General features: G+C 41.3%; 1 protein-coding gene across 1 annotated transcript in view; it reads right to left on the reverse strand.

The window, feature by feature from the left end:
* Positions 1–1124: 1124 nt before the first annotated feature.
* Positions 1125–18672, reverse strand: part of elp3 (elongator acetyltransferase complex subunit 3) — a 29730-nt gene continuing 12182 nt past the window's right edge. The window contains exons 8-15 of the mRNA XM_042504030.2: positions 17048–17209; positions 16750–16876; positions 8462–8655; positions 7471–7561; positions 6162–6227; positions 4840–5067; positions 4515–4596; positions 1125–2451 (exon numbers count right to left, since the gene is read on the reverse strand). Of these exons, the coding sequence (XP_042359964.1) occupies positions 2360–2451; positions 4515–4596; positions 4840–5067; positions 6162–6227; positions 7471–7561; positions 8462–8655; positions 16750–16876; positions 17048–17209 (1042 nt within the window). The 3' untranslated portion in view covers positions 1125–2359. The remainder of the gene's footprint in view (positions 2452–4514; positions 4597–4839; positions 5068–6161; positions 6228–7470; positions 7562–8461; positions 8656–16749; positions 16877–17047; positions 17210–18672) is intronic.

The following is an 18672-nucleotide window of genomic DNA, read 5'->3' on the forward strand; positions in this document are numbered from 1 at the left end:
TCGGTGCTTTATTGCTAGCTATTTTTCAAATGACAAAGCCTTTCCAGTAAGAGTGTGGCTGCACACAGCATTCAGTCAGTGCTGGACAGACAGCTTAGTGATGGAGATGTAATTGGAAAGGCTGTGTCAAATGAGCCAGTAAAACACTCTCATGGGGCAATCACCAGGGGTCTGCTGCAGGGGCCAGCACCTTGACATTGGGGACCACATTATAGCAGCCACTCCGATCATGTGACCTTTCTCGCGAGCAGTGATACTCAACTTATGGACTGTGGGCTGAATCAGACCCCCGATATATTCCCCCCCCACCAAAGCCATTTTCTAATTCACAATCAAAATAAAGTGATTCACACTGGGAATTGTTTTTGTACTTTTAGTATACATAAAGTGCCAGAGGGCATAAAAGAGCTTCAAAATAGAACTTGTTGATGTCCTAAAATGCTACAAATGTCCTAAGATCCTTTAATCATCCAAAAATCCCATAAATGTCCAAAAATCCCATGAACGTCCTAAATGTCAAGGAATGTTCTAAAATCCTATAAACATCCAAAAATCCAAAGAAATGTTCTAAATCCTAGAAATGCCCTTAACCCCTCCAAATGTCCTACAATTCTAAAAATGTCCTTAAATCCAAGAAACGTCCATAAACCCTGGAAACGTTCTAAAATCCTAGACGTCCTAAACTCGAAATGTTCTAAAATCTTAGAAATGCCCTAAAATCCCCCCAAAAGCCCTAAAATCCCATAAATGTCCTAGAATCCTAGAGATATTCTCAAATCATGGAATTGTTGTAAAATCATATAAATGTCCAAAAATTTTCCTAAAAACCTAGAAACATCCTAAAGTCCTGGAAAAGCTCTCAAATTTTAAAAATGTCCTTAAATCCTAGAAATATCCGTAAATCATTAAATTCTCCTTAAATCCTTGAAATGTACTCCAGAAATGTATGGGGCTGCTGTGAATGGCCCCTGGACCCCTGCCTTTTTGCAAAAGTTGCCCGAAGCGAAGCAAATTGAGTGTCCCTGCTCTAGAGACTCAAATATTTTATTTAGATATAATAATTAAATTGTCTTGCAAAGATTTCTGCAACATCTGAGACTTCTCTCATAAAACAGGACACCAGCAGCATCTGAAATAGACTTTACTGGTCAAGTGACGTGTCCAACATCTGGAATTCACCACAAAACATAAACAGGCCAAGAATGCATGACAGAAAAACAAGAAATGGGATTAACTACAGGGCTTTAAAAAGCAATTTATGTAACACTAATATTCAATTTCCTGCCCTATAAATCAAAATTGTGCAATTACATGATGGCTGCCCAGCAAGGACGCTTCCCATGGTTCATTCATCCACTGCCAAGCTGTAATGAACGCTTGACTCAGAATGGCTTTTCCGTTTAATTGCAACATAAACACGATTAACTCAAAGCGTGGTGCTAAACACGTTTCTAATCCTCCGCGAACACACGCAAACCATTTCAAGGGTCCTCAGACGTTCAGATGCTTCTTTACCAGACACATCTGAGTCTCTGCAGGACTGTTCTCATTTCTTAGAATCAGTACTGCTCGCTCAGTGACAAGGCACTGCTGGTGCTAATTGTTTTAATGTGGCGAGCTAAAAATACAAACTTGCTATTCTTTCTGTGTGTGTGTGTGTGTGTGTGCTTTCCTGTACATTCTACATAGTGAGGACCATAAAAAGTATTTTCGCAGCAAAGTGGGGACATCTTTGGAAAGGACATTTTGACTGGTCCTCACTTCTTCAAATGATTGTTTGAGGGTTAACATTTTTTTTTTGGGTTCAGGTTGCAATGTGGGTTGGGGTTAGGCATTTAGTAATGATGGTTAAGGTAAGGGTAAGGGGCTAGGGGATGCATTATTTCAATCAGGGTCCTCACAAAGATTTAAGTACAAGGATATAACAGAGTGTGTGTGTGTGTGTGTGTGTGTGTGTGTGTGTGTGTGTGTGTGTGTGATTTTTCAGTGCTGGTTAAGGGAAAGTAGCAGGTTGAAATGCCTTCTTATTTTACTGCAGTAAAGAATGTTTGCATCTTAACTCACAAGATGCTCTGGCTTCACCCTCCAAAACTTTACTCCTTACACTCTCTCCTAACAGCGTCTTCTTATCTACAGAGAGTGGAGGTGCAGCAGCGTTCCCTGGTGTGTCGCAGATTTAAAAAAAAAAAAAAAAACAGGGACAGCCAGAAAAACCAAACCACTATCTCCTCTGATGCTGAGAAAAGTTCCACTACATATACTGCGCCCATCATGTCCTCAGAATATTGTCTCGATAATTACAATACTGTGTGTTTCTGTGTCCGATGTCCAAAAAAAAACAACAACCCATTGTCCAGCTTCAGTCTATTTCAGGTCCATACAGGTCCTTCACCATGTACGGGCCCTCCAGCTCATATCCCATCTTCCTGTAGTAGTTCCTCGTTCCTACACCTGCAAAAACACGCAGAGGAGAAGCACACACATGAAACAGCCAAATGTACCACAGCTGGTGTCATGTGCCATCATATGCAGTATGAATGTGTATGTATATACACAGTATATATGTGTGTGTGTGAGTATGCAAGTCTGTGTGTGTAAATATGTAAGTCTATATATGTATGTGTAAGATGAAGTTTTGGGTTTTTCCTTGGGGGGGTTCTAAAAATTGATAATGTATATATTTTTTATTTATTTATTGAACAAGTTTGTATTCTTAATATTGAGTTGAATATTTAAAAAAAAAGATATTTCTGCACTTTTACTTACTAATATTTTTAGAACTTTTTTCTAGAATATGCTTTTACTTGGGAAAAAAAATTGAATGCAGGACTTTAACTTGTAAAAGAGTATTTTTTAAGTGTGTTATTAGTACTTTTATTTTAGTAAAGGATATGGATACTTCTTCGACCACTGGCTATAGCAGCCCGTGGACTGACTTGTATGTAAAAGATTAGGGACAAATGTACAGTGAAAAACCAAATGATGTGGTATGCTGTCTCTCTACTTCCTCTCTGCTGTCTCTCTACTTCCTCTCTGCTGTCTCTCTACTTCCTCTCTGCTGTCTCTCTGCTGCCTCTCTGCTGCCTCTCTGCTGTCTCTCTGCTGTCTCTCTACTTCCTCTCTGCTGTCTCTCTGCTGTCTCTCTACTTCCTCTCTGCTGTCTCTCTACTTCCTCTCTGCTGTCTCTCTGCTGTCTCTCTACTTCCTCTCTGCTGTCTCTCTACTTCCTCTCTGCTGTCTCTCTGCTGTCTCTCTACTTCCTCTCTGCTGTCTCTCTGCTGTCTCTCTGCTGTCTCTCTACTTCCTCTCTGCTGTCTCTCTGCTGTCTCTCTACTTCCTCTTTGCTGTCTCTCTGCTGTCTCTCTGCTGTCTCTCTACTTCCTCTCTGCTGTCTCTATGCTGCCTCACTGCTGTCTCTCTGCTGCCTCTCTGCTGTCTCTCTGCTGTCTCTCTACTTCCTCTCTGCTGTCTCTCTACTTCCTCTCTGCTGTCTCTCTGCTGTCTCTCTACTTCCTCTTTGCTGTCTCTCTTCTGCCTCTCTGCTGCCTCTCTGCTGTCTCTCTGCTGCCTCTCTGCTGTCTCTCTGCTGCCTCTCTGCTGTCTCTCTGCTGCCTCTCTGCTGTCTCTCTGCTGCCTCTCTGCTGCCTCTCTGCTGCTTCTCTGCTGTCTCTCTGCTGTCTCTCTGCTGCCTCACTGCTGTCTCTCTGCTGCCTCTCTGCTGTCTCTCTACTTCCTCTCTGCTGCCTCTCTTCTTCCTCTCTGCTGCCCCTCTGCTGACTCTCTGCTGCCTCTCTGCTGCCCTCTGCTGTCTCTCTGCTGCCTCTCTGCTGCCCTCTGCTGCCTCACTGCTGCCCCTCTGCTGCCTCCTCTGCTGCCCTCTGCTGCCTCTCTGCTGTCTCTCTGCTGCCCTCTGCTGCCTCTCTGCTGCCCCCTCTGCTGCCTCTCTGCTGTCTGCTGCCTCTGCTGCCCTCTGCTGCCTCTCTGCTGCCTCTCTGCTGCCTCTCTGCTGTCTCTCTGCTGCCTCTCTGCTGCCCTCTGCTGCCCTCTGCTGCCTCACTGCTGCCTCTCTGCTGCCTCTCTGCTGTCTCTCTGCTGCCTCTCTGCTGCCTCTCTGCTGCCTCTCTGCTGCCTCTCTGCTGTCTCTCTGCTGCCTCTCTGCTGCCTCTCTGCTGCCTCTCTGCTGCCTCTCTGCTGCCTCTCTGCTGCCTCTCTGCTGCCTCACTGCTGCCTCTCTGCTGCCTCTCTGCTGTCTCTCTGCTGCCTCTCTGCTGCCTCTCTGCTGCCTCTCTGCTGCCTCTCTGCTGCCTCTCTGCTGCCTCACTGCTGCCTCTCTGCTGCCTCTCTGCTGTCTCTCTGCTGCCTCTCTGCTGCCTCTCTGCTGCCTCTCTGCTGTCTCTCTGCTGCCTCTCTGCTTCCTCTGAGTGCAGTTTTGTGGTGCCGTGTGTTCACGTGGTGCCTCCATCGAGACAACAGGAGAGTGAAATGATGCTTTGCTCTGCTCTTTTGTTTCTTACCTGAGATAACGGCCAGTTTGCTGGAGCCATGTTCATCTCTGGCAATTCTCTCTGCCTCCTCCATCAGCATCATGCCGAAACCCTGAATAAGAAGAGGAGGATGGAAACAGACAAACACGCTGTAAAATCAATCGTTCAAAACGCTTTGAGCTCCTTTTGTGTGACTTTGTTGTTAATATTAGTCTCATGTGGGCCAAAGAAAATACAGCAGTCATGTCTTACAGCGTCAGACAAAAACAATCAGATTCACAGCTGGCAATGAAATCAGAGTGTTTGCGCATCTACTTTATATATAAAGTGTGTGTATGTGTGATGGTCCAGCCACCTGATGCTGGAACTTGCTGGGGTCTCGGCTGCTGACGGGGACGACACTGCCGTAAACATGCAGCTCGCGGACGATGGAAACGCCTCCTTTCAGCTCCGCACGGAAGGACTGCGGGGAGCAGCGACGCAGACGCAGCAGGCCAATCAGGATGTCCTGCTCTGGATCCTCGTAAGACAGGAAGGTCTCCCAGCCACCGTTGGCCACATAGTCCCTCCGCACCAGCTCCACCTGAACACAAGCTGCTTTGTTAGATTTGTACGAAAAAAAGATCAATGTGGTAAATAGAAGCTCTTTTAATTCTTCAGGACTGCTTGCTGCATTTTACGGAGCTTTTCATTCTTCAATCTTTGGATAATTTTGGCTGTGGTCATGCATATGGTATAAATTTTCTGTATTTTTGTGTAATCACTGAATTTCCAGCTCAGCTCCTGCAATAAACACACTGTGGAAACTATACTGTTACATTCAGACTGTTCAGTGCAAAAAATGCGCCATTGAAACCCATTCAAACTGACATTTTTGACCCGCCAGCCTTCAAAGCATAAAAACATGCATTATTATTTCTGGGTGTCATTCTGGGCTTTTGCCTTGGAATTTGTCTTTTTTTTTCTTTTTTTTTTTACTATTTTCAACCTAAGAATGTCATTTTTTATATTTTGCATATGGAGAAAATACATGCTATTTCCACTAGATGCACTGTCACAATCAATGTTGCTGCTAATCACTGACATTTTTTTTCTGTTTCATCTAAAGCCATAGTGGCATTATTAAAATTCTGAAAATTAATAAATATTTAATATTCATGATTAGGACTGATGTTGGTTAAAAAACTAAACTCAGTGAGAGTAGAAAATCATATTAATGTGTAATATCTTTTTAAGCCTAATTTTATACATTTAATAATGTATAAAAATCAATGTTGCTGCTAATGATTAACATATCTCAGGCTGTGATAATAAAAAAAATCTACTTAGCATGTAGTACATTAAAAATAATTAATCTTTTGTGTGTTTTTTTTTCATCTAGAAACATAGCTGCATCATGACAAAAACCTGGTATTAAAGGGTTAAAATTATGAAATTTTATTAATATTTGATGTTTATGACTAGGACTGATGTTGGTTTAAAAAAGTAAATTCAATGAAAGCGGAAAACTTTATTAGCTTTATAAGCTTTATTCTGAAAAGCAAGAGTGAGAGTGTGTGCAATATTAAAGCGGGTCATTAAGGGTTAATATAGAACAAAACAACACCAACACATTTCACCCCTTGGTTTCTGACTCTACTAAAATTAACACTTCATCTCCAGGCTGTTGTTCGTTACCTGGTAAGGTCTGACTTTGTGGTGGATCTCCTGAATGCCCACTTCTCGGGTCCTCACATCCCGACACTGCACGCACACGCACACAAACACACACACACACACACACACACACACACACACACACACACAAACATGCACATGAGTCAAAGCAGTTTAGAAAGTCAGGATCTTGGAACCTTGGTATATGAAACAAGCATGCATTAACCCTTTGACCCCTGAGAAAATTATGAAAATCGATTTCTTGAAAAAAAAAACATGGGAAGAGCGCAATTAGCAACAAAAATTTGAAGAAATTCTGGAGTGGAACACATGGGGGGAAAGAGACATTTTATGTTATTGATGCATACATTTGGTTTGCCTTGACAAACGCGAGTTGTTGGTTCCTCTATCCTGATTTGCACAGCATCAAATCATGTTCATGAAAATGAGACAAATAAAAGGTCACGGTGACCTTGACCTTTGCCTTTACTGATATATAATCAGTTCATTGTTGAGTCCAAGGAGAAGTCTGTGCCAAATTTGAAGAAATTCCCTTAAGGCAATTTTCAGCTATCGCCTTTATGAGAATGCGAGAGGCAAGTTGGAAAGTTTTGAAAACTCTGTGGGAAAGTAGTTTGATTAATTTGAACTCAACAAATTGGTCAAAAAAAAGATCAATATGTGACATCAAATGAACCTGATCTCTGAGGCAGCTGCCACCAACTCTGCTAAGACAAAGAGTCAGGTTGAAAAAAGAGAATTTGCAAGTGATCATGAATGTTGTCTTGAATAATGAATGAGATTTTAAAAATGACTGAGGAGAAAGTAGAGCCGAGTAAAGAGTTTTAGTGGTGCGAGCACTGTTTCAGTCAATACCATCCTGGCGTTTTTCTAACAGAAGCTTACAGGAGCCTCTTTACCCCGCACGAGTTTTCTGATGAACACTTGCTTTTATCCTGATGGAGGATGGTGAGGGGTCTTTGAGGGTTGGTTGGGTGCACCCTCTCCTGGTGCTTTCAACCTGAATGAACTTTTGTCATCTACTTTCCAACATAAATTCAATAAATTGTGTGAAGGGCGTGCAAGGGCTCTAATTCTACGCTCCAACGCTTCTGGACTATACTTGACAGCTTTTTAATCTGTCATCTTTCTCTATTACAGCTACATATGCAAATGACTCTGACAGTCAGTCAGCGCTGGTCAGCTGGCAGCTGCCACCAGCCAATTTCGCTGGTACCTGTTTCGATGGCGGCCCAGCTGGGGAAGTCTATTAGCCTCTCCGCTCAAAATAAGCTGATGCAGAGTCTTTCGTCTAATAGAAGAGTCTCACCTCAGTGCCCATGTCTTTCATCCGGGCCAGTGCCAACTCTCTCAGGTTGCCGTGTTCCACTCCGGAGCTCACCAGCGGCATGGGGATGTCCCTGATAGGCGGTGCCAGAGCAGGAAGCAGAGACGTGACAGATGACATGTAAAATGAGAGAAGATGATGGAGGGATAGCTTTCAGTGGGGTTTTACAGATGGAACCACATAAAAATATATTTTTACCTGGGGACCCATTTACAGATTCTATATTTTATCATCAACTTGCTTTGCTTGGGGGCAACTTATGTAAAATGATGTTTGGCCAGGGGCCAGCCCCAGCAACGCCATCATTTTTTATAAGATTTTAGGCCGCTTCAAGGGTTTTTAGGATGTTTCTAGAATTTGAGTACATTTAGGATTTTAGGATGCTTCAACGATTTTAGCACATTTCTAGAAATTTAGGAGATTTCTAGGATTTTAGGACATTTCTTGGATGTCAGGATGTTTCTTGGATTTTAGGACATCGTTAGGACTTGTGGATGTTTGTAGGGTTTTTAGCCAGGACCTCTGTCAGGCAGTGTGGGGTATCCTTCTCTGGCCCTTTTTTTGATCAATAAGCTCTTATCTGATGTTGTTTTATGCAATCTGGCCCCCTACTTTAATTGTGAATTAGAAAATAGTTGGAGGGCCACCTGGTTACCTATTAGGGGCCAGATTTGGCCCACAGGCCATAAGATGAGTATCACTGTTCCAAAAATAGCTCTTAACTGGTGGATTTAAGAAAGAAATACCATGTCAGTCCTGACTTTAAGTGTATATACTTAGAGTAATTCACAAAACATCTTAGTGCCTTTATTTTGGGGTAAACTGACCCTTTAAAATAGCTCCTAAATCTAAGACTAGTTACAGGCAGTCCAGAGGACTCCTGTCTCTAAGACCAACTCCTGTAGAGTTCCTCTTTATTGATCTACAGTCACAGGTGTCCAACCATCACCATGTTTCTCGTTCACTGTCTCACCTCTGCACCCGGTAGACTCGTGTCCATGGTGGCACCAGCGCTAGAATTCGGGCCACCAGGTCCACCAGGGCGCTGGGTGTGTAGCTCTTGTACCGGCCCGTCTTCCACAGCTCATACAGACCCGTACCTCGGATCACCAGAGTCGGGTACAGCTTCAAACCATCGGGCCTGAACGCTGGATTCTCAAAAAATTCCTGCAACAAACACGCAGACAAACATAATAGATCAAGGTGTTAATCACACAACAGCTCTCAGCACACATGCTTGGACTCAAAGTCACAGCCACCATTTCAGTTTGTTTCTCATTAGTCTCCTGAGATGGACTTTCTGACACAATCTGAAATGAATTTAATACACTTCATGTTTCAACATGAGGAAAGACCAAATGAATCCATTTATGTGACATTATCTGTTTCACCACACTTAATGAGCTGACATTTACAGCCATATCTGCAGCGCTAAATGGACTTGACTGTCATGCCAGCAGACAGACACGGAGCTACTTTAAAATGACAAAAGGAAAAAAGAATTAAGAGAAAGGACATAAAGGCAATTAGAGAGAAACGCCTACAGAGTTTATTTTCTTCTTTAACTGACAGCTTCAAGTGTCAATAATCTAGAATTACCACCACATGGTTAATTGCCTCCGCACACCTGTCAAGTTTCTCTTACAGTTTGCATCCATGTCTGTGAAAATATAGTAGCTTCACACACATCTTGTCCCCCGGCAGCACAGAAGATCTCAGTTTTAAGATTAGTGTCACCAATTCAGTATCTAACCAAATATCTTCTTTTCTGTTCCTGAGATATGATGTTGAGTAATGGCCAGAAAAGTGTCTCTGCAGAACATTATGTTAGGTTAGGTTTGAAATTTATTTGAATATGGAGCATCAAACTAAAATCTAACCAGTTAATCTTGGAGTCCATGTGAATGTTTGTACCAAATCTGAAGGAATTCCCTCAAGGTGTTCTTGAGATACTGCGTTCATGAGAATGAAACAGACAAAAGTCAAAGTGACCTTGACCTTTCACAAATGACCAACTTAATCTAATCAGTTTATCGTTGGTTCCAAGTGAATGCCAGTTTATGCAAGAAATTCCCTCAAGTTTGTGAGATATTGCATTCACAAGAATGACACAGATGCAAGGTCACAGAGACCTTGACTTTTTTTAGTTCATCTTTTCGCAAATTTGCGTTCATGAGAACGGGACGGACTGACAACCCATAAATGTAATGCCTCCAGGCATGGCTATCGCCGGCATGGAGGCATAAAAAAAGAAGTCAATTTGCAAAGACACTGACTCCTAAATGCAGCAGAGGCGTCCATTGAGCTCGTAGGAAGCAGATATGAAAGAGACAGCACTGCAAGTTATTCAATTGCAGGGAATGTTGGTGTGTGGGTCAGTGCAGTGAGGGGAATCCGTGTGATTTCCAGTCATTCTCCTCCCCTCTCTGCTCATATCATGATCACAACCGTGAAGATCTGGAATCCAGGCACACTCTCCAAAATGAGCCACATTATCAGTGTCTCATAATCTCACTCGTCACAGCTCATAATCACATGAGAACATGTCCCACATGACTCTGCAGTAAACCTAAAGGGAGGGAAGCGGGAGGAAATCTGACACATAACAATGCTTTGATACCAAAAAAGGAGACCAGACACTATTTTGGGGATTCTGCAGCTGCTAACATTTTGGACCCCATATAAGAGCTCCTGGAAAGGAACCCTGTTAAGGATGCGTCCCCCGGGACAGGGAGCATCTGTATACGGGAGATAAGTGAGAGAGGATCTCAGGCTGGGAGGGAGTTGTAATCGAATTTCATTATCAGCACAGCTATGATAGACGCAAGGAGGATGCTAAGCTCTCCTGCTGCTGCCCTCTGTCTACTGCAGCTGCTAAACTGCTCCTGATCCAGGCTGACATCAGGAATTTACCAGGATATGATCACAATACACACAAGTATGGTTCAAAAGGAAGCATGCAAGAATGAATGTGACTGATGCAAACAGAAAAGAAAATTAAGAGAACAACCAGTGCTAGAGAGCTCCGAGCCAAGAAGGCTTGAATGGAATTACTAGCAATTTTTCATGGAGGCTGTTTTATATTCAAATAAACATCTCTACACTGAAATCTCAGCTGCTATTTGCATCATGTTTGCAGCATCTGGTTCCCATTCTCATCAAATTAGATACTGCAGACAAACAACCTACGAGCTGGAGTTTTCAGTCATGCCGTCCATTCATTGTATGTTCCTGCTTAATCCTTTAAGGGGTCACGGGGCAGCTGGAGGACGGGCTATTCAATTATGGCTCGAATTATCACTTGAGATAACAAATACTCATCCCGACTATTGTATCTACTTAACTTAATTGTTTTATTTCCTAAAACACAGAGGAGTGATGTGGTGATAACAGCTTCTTTAAAATGGTTTGTAGTAACACACACAATTTGGCAAAAGCTGGTACAGTATATGTCAATGGTACTGAACTTGCGGCTCACGTGCACGTCACATCTGAACCCCGTAAGGGTGCCAAGAAGCCCTTCCAGCCATTTTCTGATTTACAAGAAAAATAGTTCACACTGGAGATTATTTTGTAGTTTTAGTTTACATAAGGAGTCAGAGTGCATAAAACAGCATCAAAATAGAGCTTGTTTATCAAAAGAAGTGTCAGCGGAGGATCCCCCGCCACCCAGACAGAGGTCCTAGCTAAGCCCCTAATGTCCTAAAATCCTGAAAATGTGCCACAATCAGCAGAAACATTCTAAAATCCCACAAACATCCTAGTTTCTAGTCCTAGCAATGTCCTGACATCCAAGAAATGTCCTAAAATCCAGGAAATGTCCTGACATCTAAGAAATGTCCTAAAATCCAGGAAATGTCCTGACATCTAAGAAATGTCCTGACATCCAAGAAATGTCCTAAAATCTGAGAAACATCCTACAGTGAGAGCGTGAATGCTTGTCTGTCTCTATGTTTCAGTCCTGCGATAGTCTGGCTAACTTGTCTAGGGTGTACCCAGCCTCTCACCCAATGTCAGCTGGAATAGGCTCCAGCTCCACCCTGACCCTTACGAGGACAAGCCGTTACGGGCAATGAATGATTGAATTTACACATCCTACAAACTGGGGCTGTAATCACTCTAACACTGACAGAGATCTGAGCTGGGTGGAGGAAGCCCGCTTCAGTCAGATTGCGGAGCTGCAGAAACAGGGGGCATGGACACAGTGGTAAACAAGCAGTGAATCGAAAGAGCTTGTGGGTCAGAGCTCTGGTGGGCAGGACCACACAGGACAAAGTTCCTGAATCAGTTGGTCTATGATGTCCTCCCTAGCCCGTCCAACCACTTCTAATGGGGCCTGGCAGAAACGACTGCATGCCAGCTGTGTCAGAGCAGAGGATCACTGGACCATGTCTTGAGCTGTTACCCAATTGTTACTACTACTACTAGCAGCAAGACACTCCATTGCCTTTGTCAAGGCCCGGGAGGAGCCACAACAATGCTTAAGACCGGTAACAGCAGGGGACTGGTAGCTGGAGGTCGACCTGGGGAAACGGCTCAAATTCCCAGAAACCATTGCAGTGATGACAATGAGGCAAGACATGGTCCTGGTCTCTGAGGTAATTAAGCAAGTTGTCCTTTTGACTGTTCCCAGACCATGGCTTGGCAAGTCAGCAATTTGCCAAAAAAAAGGTTTTTGATCTCAATGGGAGTTTTGGTGTGAGTACAAAGTAAATCTAAAAATGAAAAGCCTTATACTCATCTCTAACTTATTTTTCCCATCTCTTTAAATGTTTTCCACTTTTGACTATTTCTAGATGTATCCTGTGTTCGAAAGGAAGCACAGATTTTATGGATCCAAGGAAAAATCCAGAGATACTTAGTTTGGATCCTGGAGTCAGGATGTTTAGGAACTTGCATATTCCCCGCTCACTGGCATGAAGCGTGTCATGGAAGATTAAATACGACGAGGAAGAGCGAAGGGGAGCTACACACGAGCTGTACAATCTGAGAGTGTCAATGTGATAAAAGAGGAGGGAGGGAGGGGAGGCAGAGAGGGGGAGATTGTGTGATTGGAAGAGGAGGGAAGAAGGCAGAGCGTCTGACAGAAGAGAAGAGAAAAGTGTCAAGTGAAAAGTTACGGCTGGATAGGAGAAAAAGATAAAGCGAAAGATAATGGAGATTAGAGAAAAGCATAGGGGAGAAAGAGACAAATAAGGAGACAGGAGAGAGAAAATACTGAGACTGCACACTGGGAGACAAAAACACGGCAGGGACAAAGGACGAAATTATGTCCAGTGGGAGGAGGAGTGACAGAGGAAGTGGTACAGGAAAGCAAAGAAAGACACTGAGGGCCAAAAACACATTTTATCTGCTTCCTCTCACTTTGCTGGCCTGCTGCTGCCCCCAGTAAAACACACACATTCTTGCACTTACTTTTTTGTGAGGACCTTCACTAAAATAACCAATCTGCGTTTGCAGTTAGGGCTCCTCAGCTGTGGAATTATCTGCCTGAGGATCTTCGTCATCAATATCTTCTTTTACATCACTTTTACTTTTATTGAAAGGCATTCCTATAATCTCTTTTTAATGGATTGTTTTATTAATATATAGTACCTGAAACTGCACGTAAGTCTTGCATTTTAAATTTTTCTTTTGTGTTGTATTTTTTGCTTTTCTAACATTTTTCCTGTGTTGTTTCTTTTATTTTTTCTTTTGTGTTGTGTTTTTAAAAAAATCCTGTGTGTGCTTTGTGATTTTAAGTGTACAGACTTACTCTGTAACATTGGTGTGATAAGTGCTATATAATTAAACTTTATCATTATTATTATCATTATTAAAATTATGCATTCCCGAGTGCCTTAACCATCACAACTAAATGCCTAACACTGACCCCAACCTGACCCTAACTGCAACCTCAACCCTAAAACCAAGTTTTAACCCTAAAACAGGGGTAAAATGCCCTCACTTTTCAAAAATGTCCTCACGCTGCTAAAATACTGTTTTTGGTACGCATGCCCACACACACATACACTCTCTCTCTGTTTCTCTCTCTCTCACACACACACACACACACACAGGTACTGTATGGAGACTATGGGAAGACACAGACTCACTTCCACTCTAAAAACTCAACACAACAAAACTCTAAAAAAAAAAAAAAAACCCTCCAACGTCCAATACAATGTTTTCTAGAAAAAAAATCAAAAAGACAATCGTTCAATCTCTTCTTTTTCATCCTCTTTCCATGATTAACCCTTTCAAACCTGAGCAAATGGAACTGCTTTCTTTCAAAAGCATAGGAACAAGGCAATAACCAACGCAAAAGAAAAAAAAGAAAATTATCTTGAAAAAACAAAGTTCTAAAAACACAGCAACAACAAAGTCATGTGGAAAAGATGCTTAAAAATTATAATAATTTTGTAACATAGTTATTTCTCTAGCTTTTTCAGATTCAGAAAACTTTGTAAAGCACAAAACAGACTCACACAATAAACATTCAGCATGTGTTTCTAAATACAAAATTCCTTCCCTAATACAAACATTTTAGACTAAAAATTACAAGATATTACTTTGTGCGAAGTGGCTGTTTTTTTTTCCCTAGACCCTTTTCCCACATTTTTTTGTCATCTTTTTTCCCTCGACATTTTTCCCTAGCTTTTTTCCTTTTTCCCTAGACATTTTCACTAACTTTTTATCTTTTTTCTCTTGACATTTTTCCCTGACTTTTGATCCTTTTTCCCTTGACATTTTTCACAAGCTTTTTTCTTTTCTCCCCTAGACATTTTTCCTTTACTTTTTAATCTTTTTTTTCCCTAGACATTTTTCCAAGCGTTTTAAAAATAATATACTAAATCTACTAATTTCTTGCAGTTTTTTGAACATACCCTAGCAAGTTGCTCATTGCCCTTTTCCCATGTTTTTGAAAGAAATCACATCAATGGTCAAGATGTATCCGCCACTATTTGAAATTCAGCCTGCTTATAGTATACATTATGTCTCATCAGTCAGTCTCTCTGAGCAGGACTAAACTGTGTCCACATCACACCTGACTATTCCATCTCTTTCTTTTCTTGTTTCATTTGTAGCTCATTAAACAGAAAAATCAAGGAGTTGAACTTTTTCACCTCTGAAGACGACTCCATTGTAGTGCAAACCCCTATGAATCACCACACTGCCAATAATTCAAAAACATGAACAAAACCAGTTCAATTGGCAGGCAGAGAGAAATCATTATTATTGTTGGATCTGACACAGAGTGACATTTCTTTGGTAAGAGTGACAGAGGTGCATGAGAGCGTTACCTGCACTAATTAGTAAAAATCTTTTCATTGTGTTGTTCATCATTCGATTCCTTTTCCAATGTAAAAATAAACCCAATGAGCCGATACTGCGCACAGCCTCAAACTGAGTCTTCATTTACATCCTACAGTCAGGCATGTTGGGAGGCAACTGTCTGATTCTGCTCATTCAAATTACAGCTGTGTCTCCAATCAGAGCAGTAAAGTGAGCCTGCTGTTGAGAGACATCTGACACCATTTTCTTTTGAGTCACATCACAGTCGACACTGTGCGTCAACTGTCACAAGCTTTCCCGTTTCTATTTTAAGATGCTACATGTAGGACTTACTTGGTACTATACCACTGTGAATTTAGTAGCGATGACACACCCTGATGTCAAGCAAAAGAACAAGACATGATTGCAAATGTCACAAACAATAACCTTAATGATGCACTTGGTGCACGACTCTACTGCAGTGATACTCAACTTACAGCCTACGGGCCAAATCTGGACCCCGATGGCGTGCCGGGCGGCCCCTGACCATTTGCTACGCCTACTGTGAGCAGGATACAGACAATGCAGTGGTAAATAGACTGATAGCGGTTGCCAACGTAATAAACATCTATCAGCTCAAAATTTGTTTTTAAGTCTGAAGAATGTTGGGCGTCTCGGTGATGTAGTGGTTCAGCCACGTATTACAGTATGCATGGCCGTGGTTGGTTTCCTGCCAGGGTTTTTTAATGCATGTCATACTTTTCACTCTCTCTCCCCATATTTCTTGTCTATATCTACACTATTAAACTGTCCAAGTGGGTCAAAAAATGTCCAAAAAGAAAATTGTTTAAGAAGAACAGAATGTGCCCTGAAAGAAAAACTACAATGAAGACACTGTGACATTGTGGCCTGAGTCTCTATCCAGTCGGTCCATATGAAAAAGCTGGACAAACAGCACAGCACATCCATTAAGACATCAAGTCCGTCTAAACTGATTCAAGCCTGGAGGCAAAGGTTCAAACCCAGAAAAGATGGTGGAACACAAAACCAGAAACATTTCAGGGCCTTGGCTGTTGCCAATGCAGAGGCATAACTAGAGATACCGCCACGAGGTTGTATGGTTCTCCCTGTCTGTTTCTGAGAGATGACCTTGAGTAATGGCCAGAGAAGTGCTTCTGAAGATCATTATGAAGTCACGGATTGACCTCTTGGATATGAAATTTCAGACCTTTTTCCTTATATCTTTGAGACATTTGTGTGAAATTTCAGTGTGAGTTCTTGAGTTATGGCCAAAAACATGTTTAATGAGGTCTCCATGACCTTGACCTTTGACCTTCAAACACGAGATTATAATTTTTTCATTCTTAAGTCCAAGTGATCATTTGTGCCAAATTTGAGAACAATTTCTCACGGCTATCTTCAAATTTAGTGTTAACAAAAATTAGATGGACAGAAGGTCACAGTGACCTTGGCCTTTAAAAACCAATTTCAAATCACCTCATCATTGTGTTCAAGTGATTGTGTCAAATTTTAAGAAATTCCCATAAGGTGTTTTTGAGATATTACTTTGCCAAGAATGAGACAAAGGAAAGGTCACTGTGACCTTTGACCACCAAACTTAAATCATTTCATCCTTGGGTCCACTTAAACGTTTGTGTCAAATTTGAAGAAATTCTCTTAAGGCCATCTGCAGATATTGCGTTCTTCAGGAATGAGAAGGGGTGCAAGGTCACAGTGACCTTTATCTTTGAACAACAAATTCAAATTAGCTCATCACTGAGTCCAAGTGGTTGTTTGTGCTAAATTTAAGGGAAATTCCCTGAAGGTGTTCATGAGATATAGCGCTTACGAGAATGGGACAGATGGACAACCTGTAAACATAATACCTCCGGCCTTGGCTGTCACCAGCACAGAGGCAAAAAAACAGACTTCCCAAACCTCACTTACTGCTAAAGTTATAATAATGTACAAATAATCTGTCAAAAAATAACAACAAGTGATGCTTACAATGAACTGCTCCACGTCCCTCTCCATGCCCACATTAGGCAGATCTGGCATCATGTGGGCCACTACTTTGAACCCGGCGTCCTTTGAGAGGTGGAAAGACTCGCACACAGCTCGCACCGTGTGGCCTCTGGAAAAAAGACATATATACAGGTACGCTGTCAAATTACAAAGCCTGGAGGTACAAAAAAAAATTAAAAACATAATCTATCCATCACAAACCATCAGACCAGCTGCTATCACACCGTGTCTGCTTCCTTATCTATATCCGTCCGTTCGTTCTTGCCCCCGACCTACTGACCTGTTGGTGTCTCGGGCCACGTCTTCATACACGCTCTGGACTCCTATCTCCAGCCGGGTGCAGCCGTAGCCCAGCATGTCGCTGAGGTGTCGCTTCAGGCAGTAGTCCGGCCGCGTCTCGATGGTGATTCCCACACACTTGGTGTTACTGCGCTCAGAGTACCTGCAGGACAAAAACATCTCTGTCATTTAGGTACATGTTATTTCGGCTCATAATGTGTTGCTATACCTCATAATATAATTCTGGCTTCAACAAAATAACTTTTTATTTTTTTTATTTGACTATTTAGTCTCATTGACCATGCTGGAGTGTTATATATGCTGGGATCATTAAGCAACATCAATTTACATGCTGGGAGTTTGTACGGCTCATTATCCACACACTAACCTCACATTAAGGACACACTAATGCAAGAAAGGAAACAGAGAAGAGCGAAAAAATGTTTGCAAAGCAAAAAAATGTGAAATGAGACATTAATGAGTGTTTGCTTTGTGACAAAGCAGCAAGGTAAATACTGAATTATGCTGTCATTCAGAGGTCCTCAATGTTAGGAGAAAGACATTACGGCACCTGACAGGATATTAAGTCATACTTTTGCTGTATTAATAGATTAACATTAGTACATACTTTATAGTTCTTAAATTCCTGAGCAAATTGAACTAATTTCTTTCAAAAATGTGGGAAGAAGGCAATGGACAACAAAAGAAGAATTGACCCAAAATTTTGCAAGAAAATAGTAAAAAGTGGAGAAAATGACTAGAAAATTAGTTTTAAAAATGTAAATGTAATACTTGTAAATGTAATAATTCTGTAACATAATTTTAAATATGATATGAAATATAATATGATTATTAGAAGTAAAGTTCCCTTGACATTTTTTTCTTTTATTAGATTTTTTTTCCTAGCTTATTTAAAAATAATTTTCTAAACCTATGTATTTCTTGTAATTAGTGGAACATTTCTTACCAAGTTGCTTGTTGCCTTTATTTGCCATGTTTCGAGCAATCACAGTAATCTGTGAAATTCCTTGTAAATTATATTGTTTAAAAAACAAACAAAAAACACACACACAAGTAAAAGAAAGGGAAAAAACAGTGAAATGACCTGGAAAAGGTGCTTAGAAAACTAAATTCTGTAAGGTAATTTTTAATATGAAATTATTATAATTTTAAATATTGTTTTTTTTTTTCATTTCTCCCCTTGGCTTACTTCCTTTAATTTAAAAAAATAATAATCAGCTTAATCTACAATTTTAAAAAAAGATTAAGACATTCTTTTTAAAGAATCTGCCCCAATTTGCTTAGGGTTCAAAGGTTTAAATACTTAGAAAAAATTTCAGGAGGAAACCCAAGGAAAGTGATGTCAGCCAAGGTTTCAAGGGGTCAAGGTGGCCATGATCAATATTTCTAAAATAACAATGGATTAAATAACTGTGTCTAATGGTAAAAAAAACTGTCTTGTGATGGAGCCACAGATAACTTAACTCTGCAGTTCCCCTCAGCTCTGGAACGTGTCTTACAGCTCATTGGAGTCAGCAACTGTTTGTTCACATGCTAACCATATTGACTACATGAGCTGGTAATATGTTCTGTGTTTCCACCATGTTACCAAAAACCCAAATAGGA

This window comes from Plectropomus leopardus, chromosome 16 (assembly GCF_026936395.1).
Source record: "Plectropomus leopardus strain MGB_pleo_1.0 chromosome 16, ASM2693639v1, whole genome shotgun sequence".
Classification (NCBI taxonomy): domain Eukaryota; kingdom Metazoa; phylum Chordata; class Actinopteri; order Perciformes; family Serranidae; genus Plectropomus; species Plectropomus leopardus.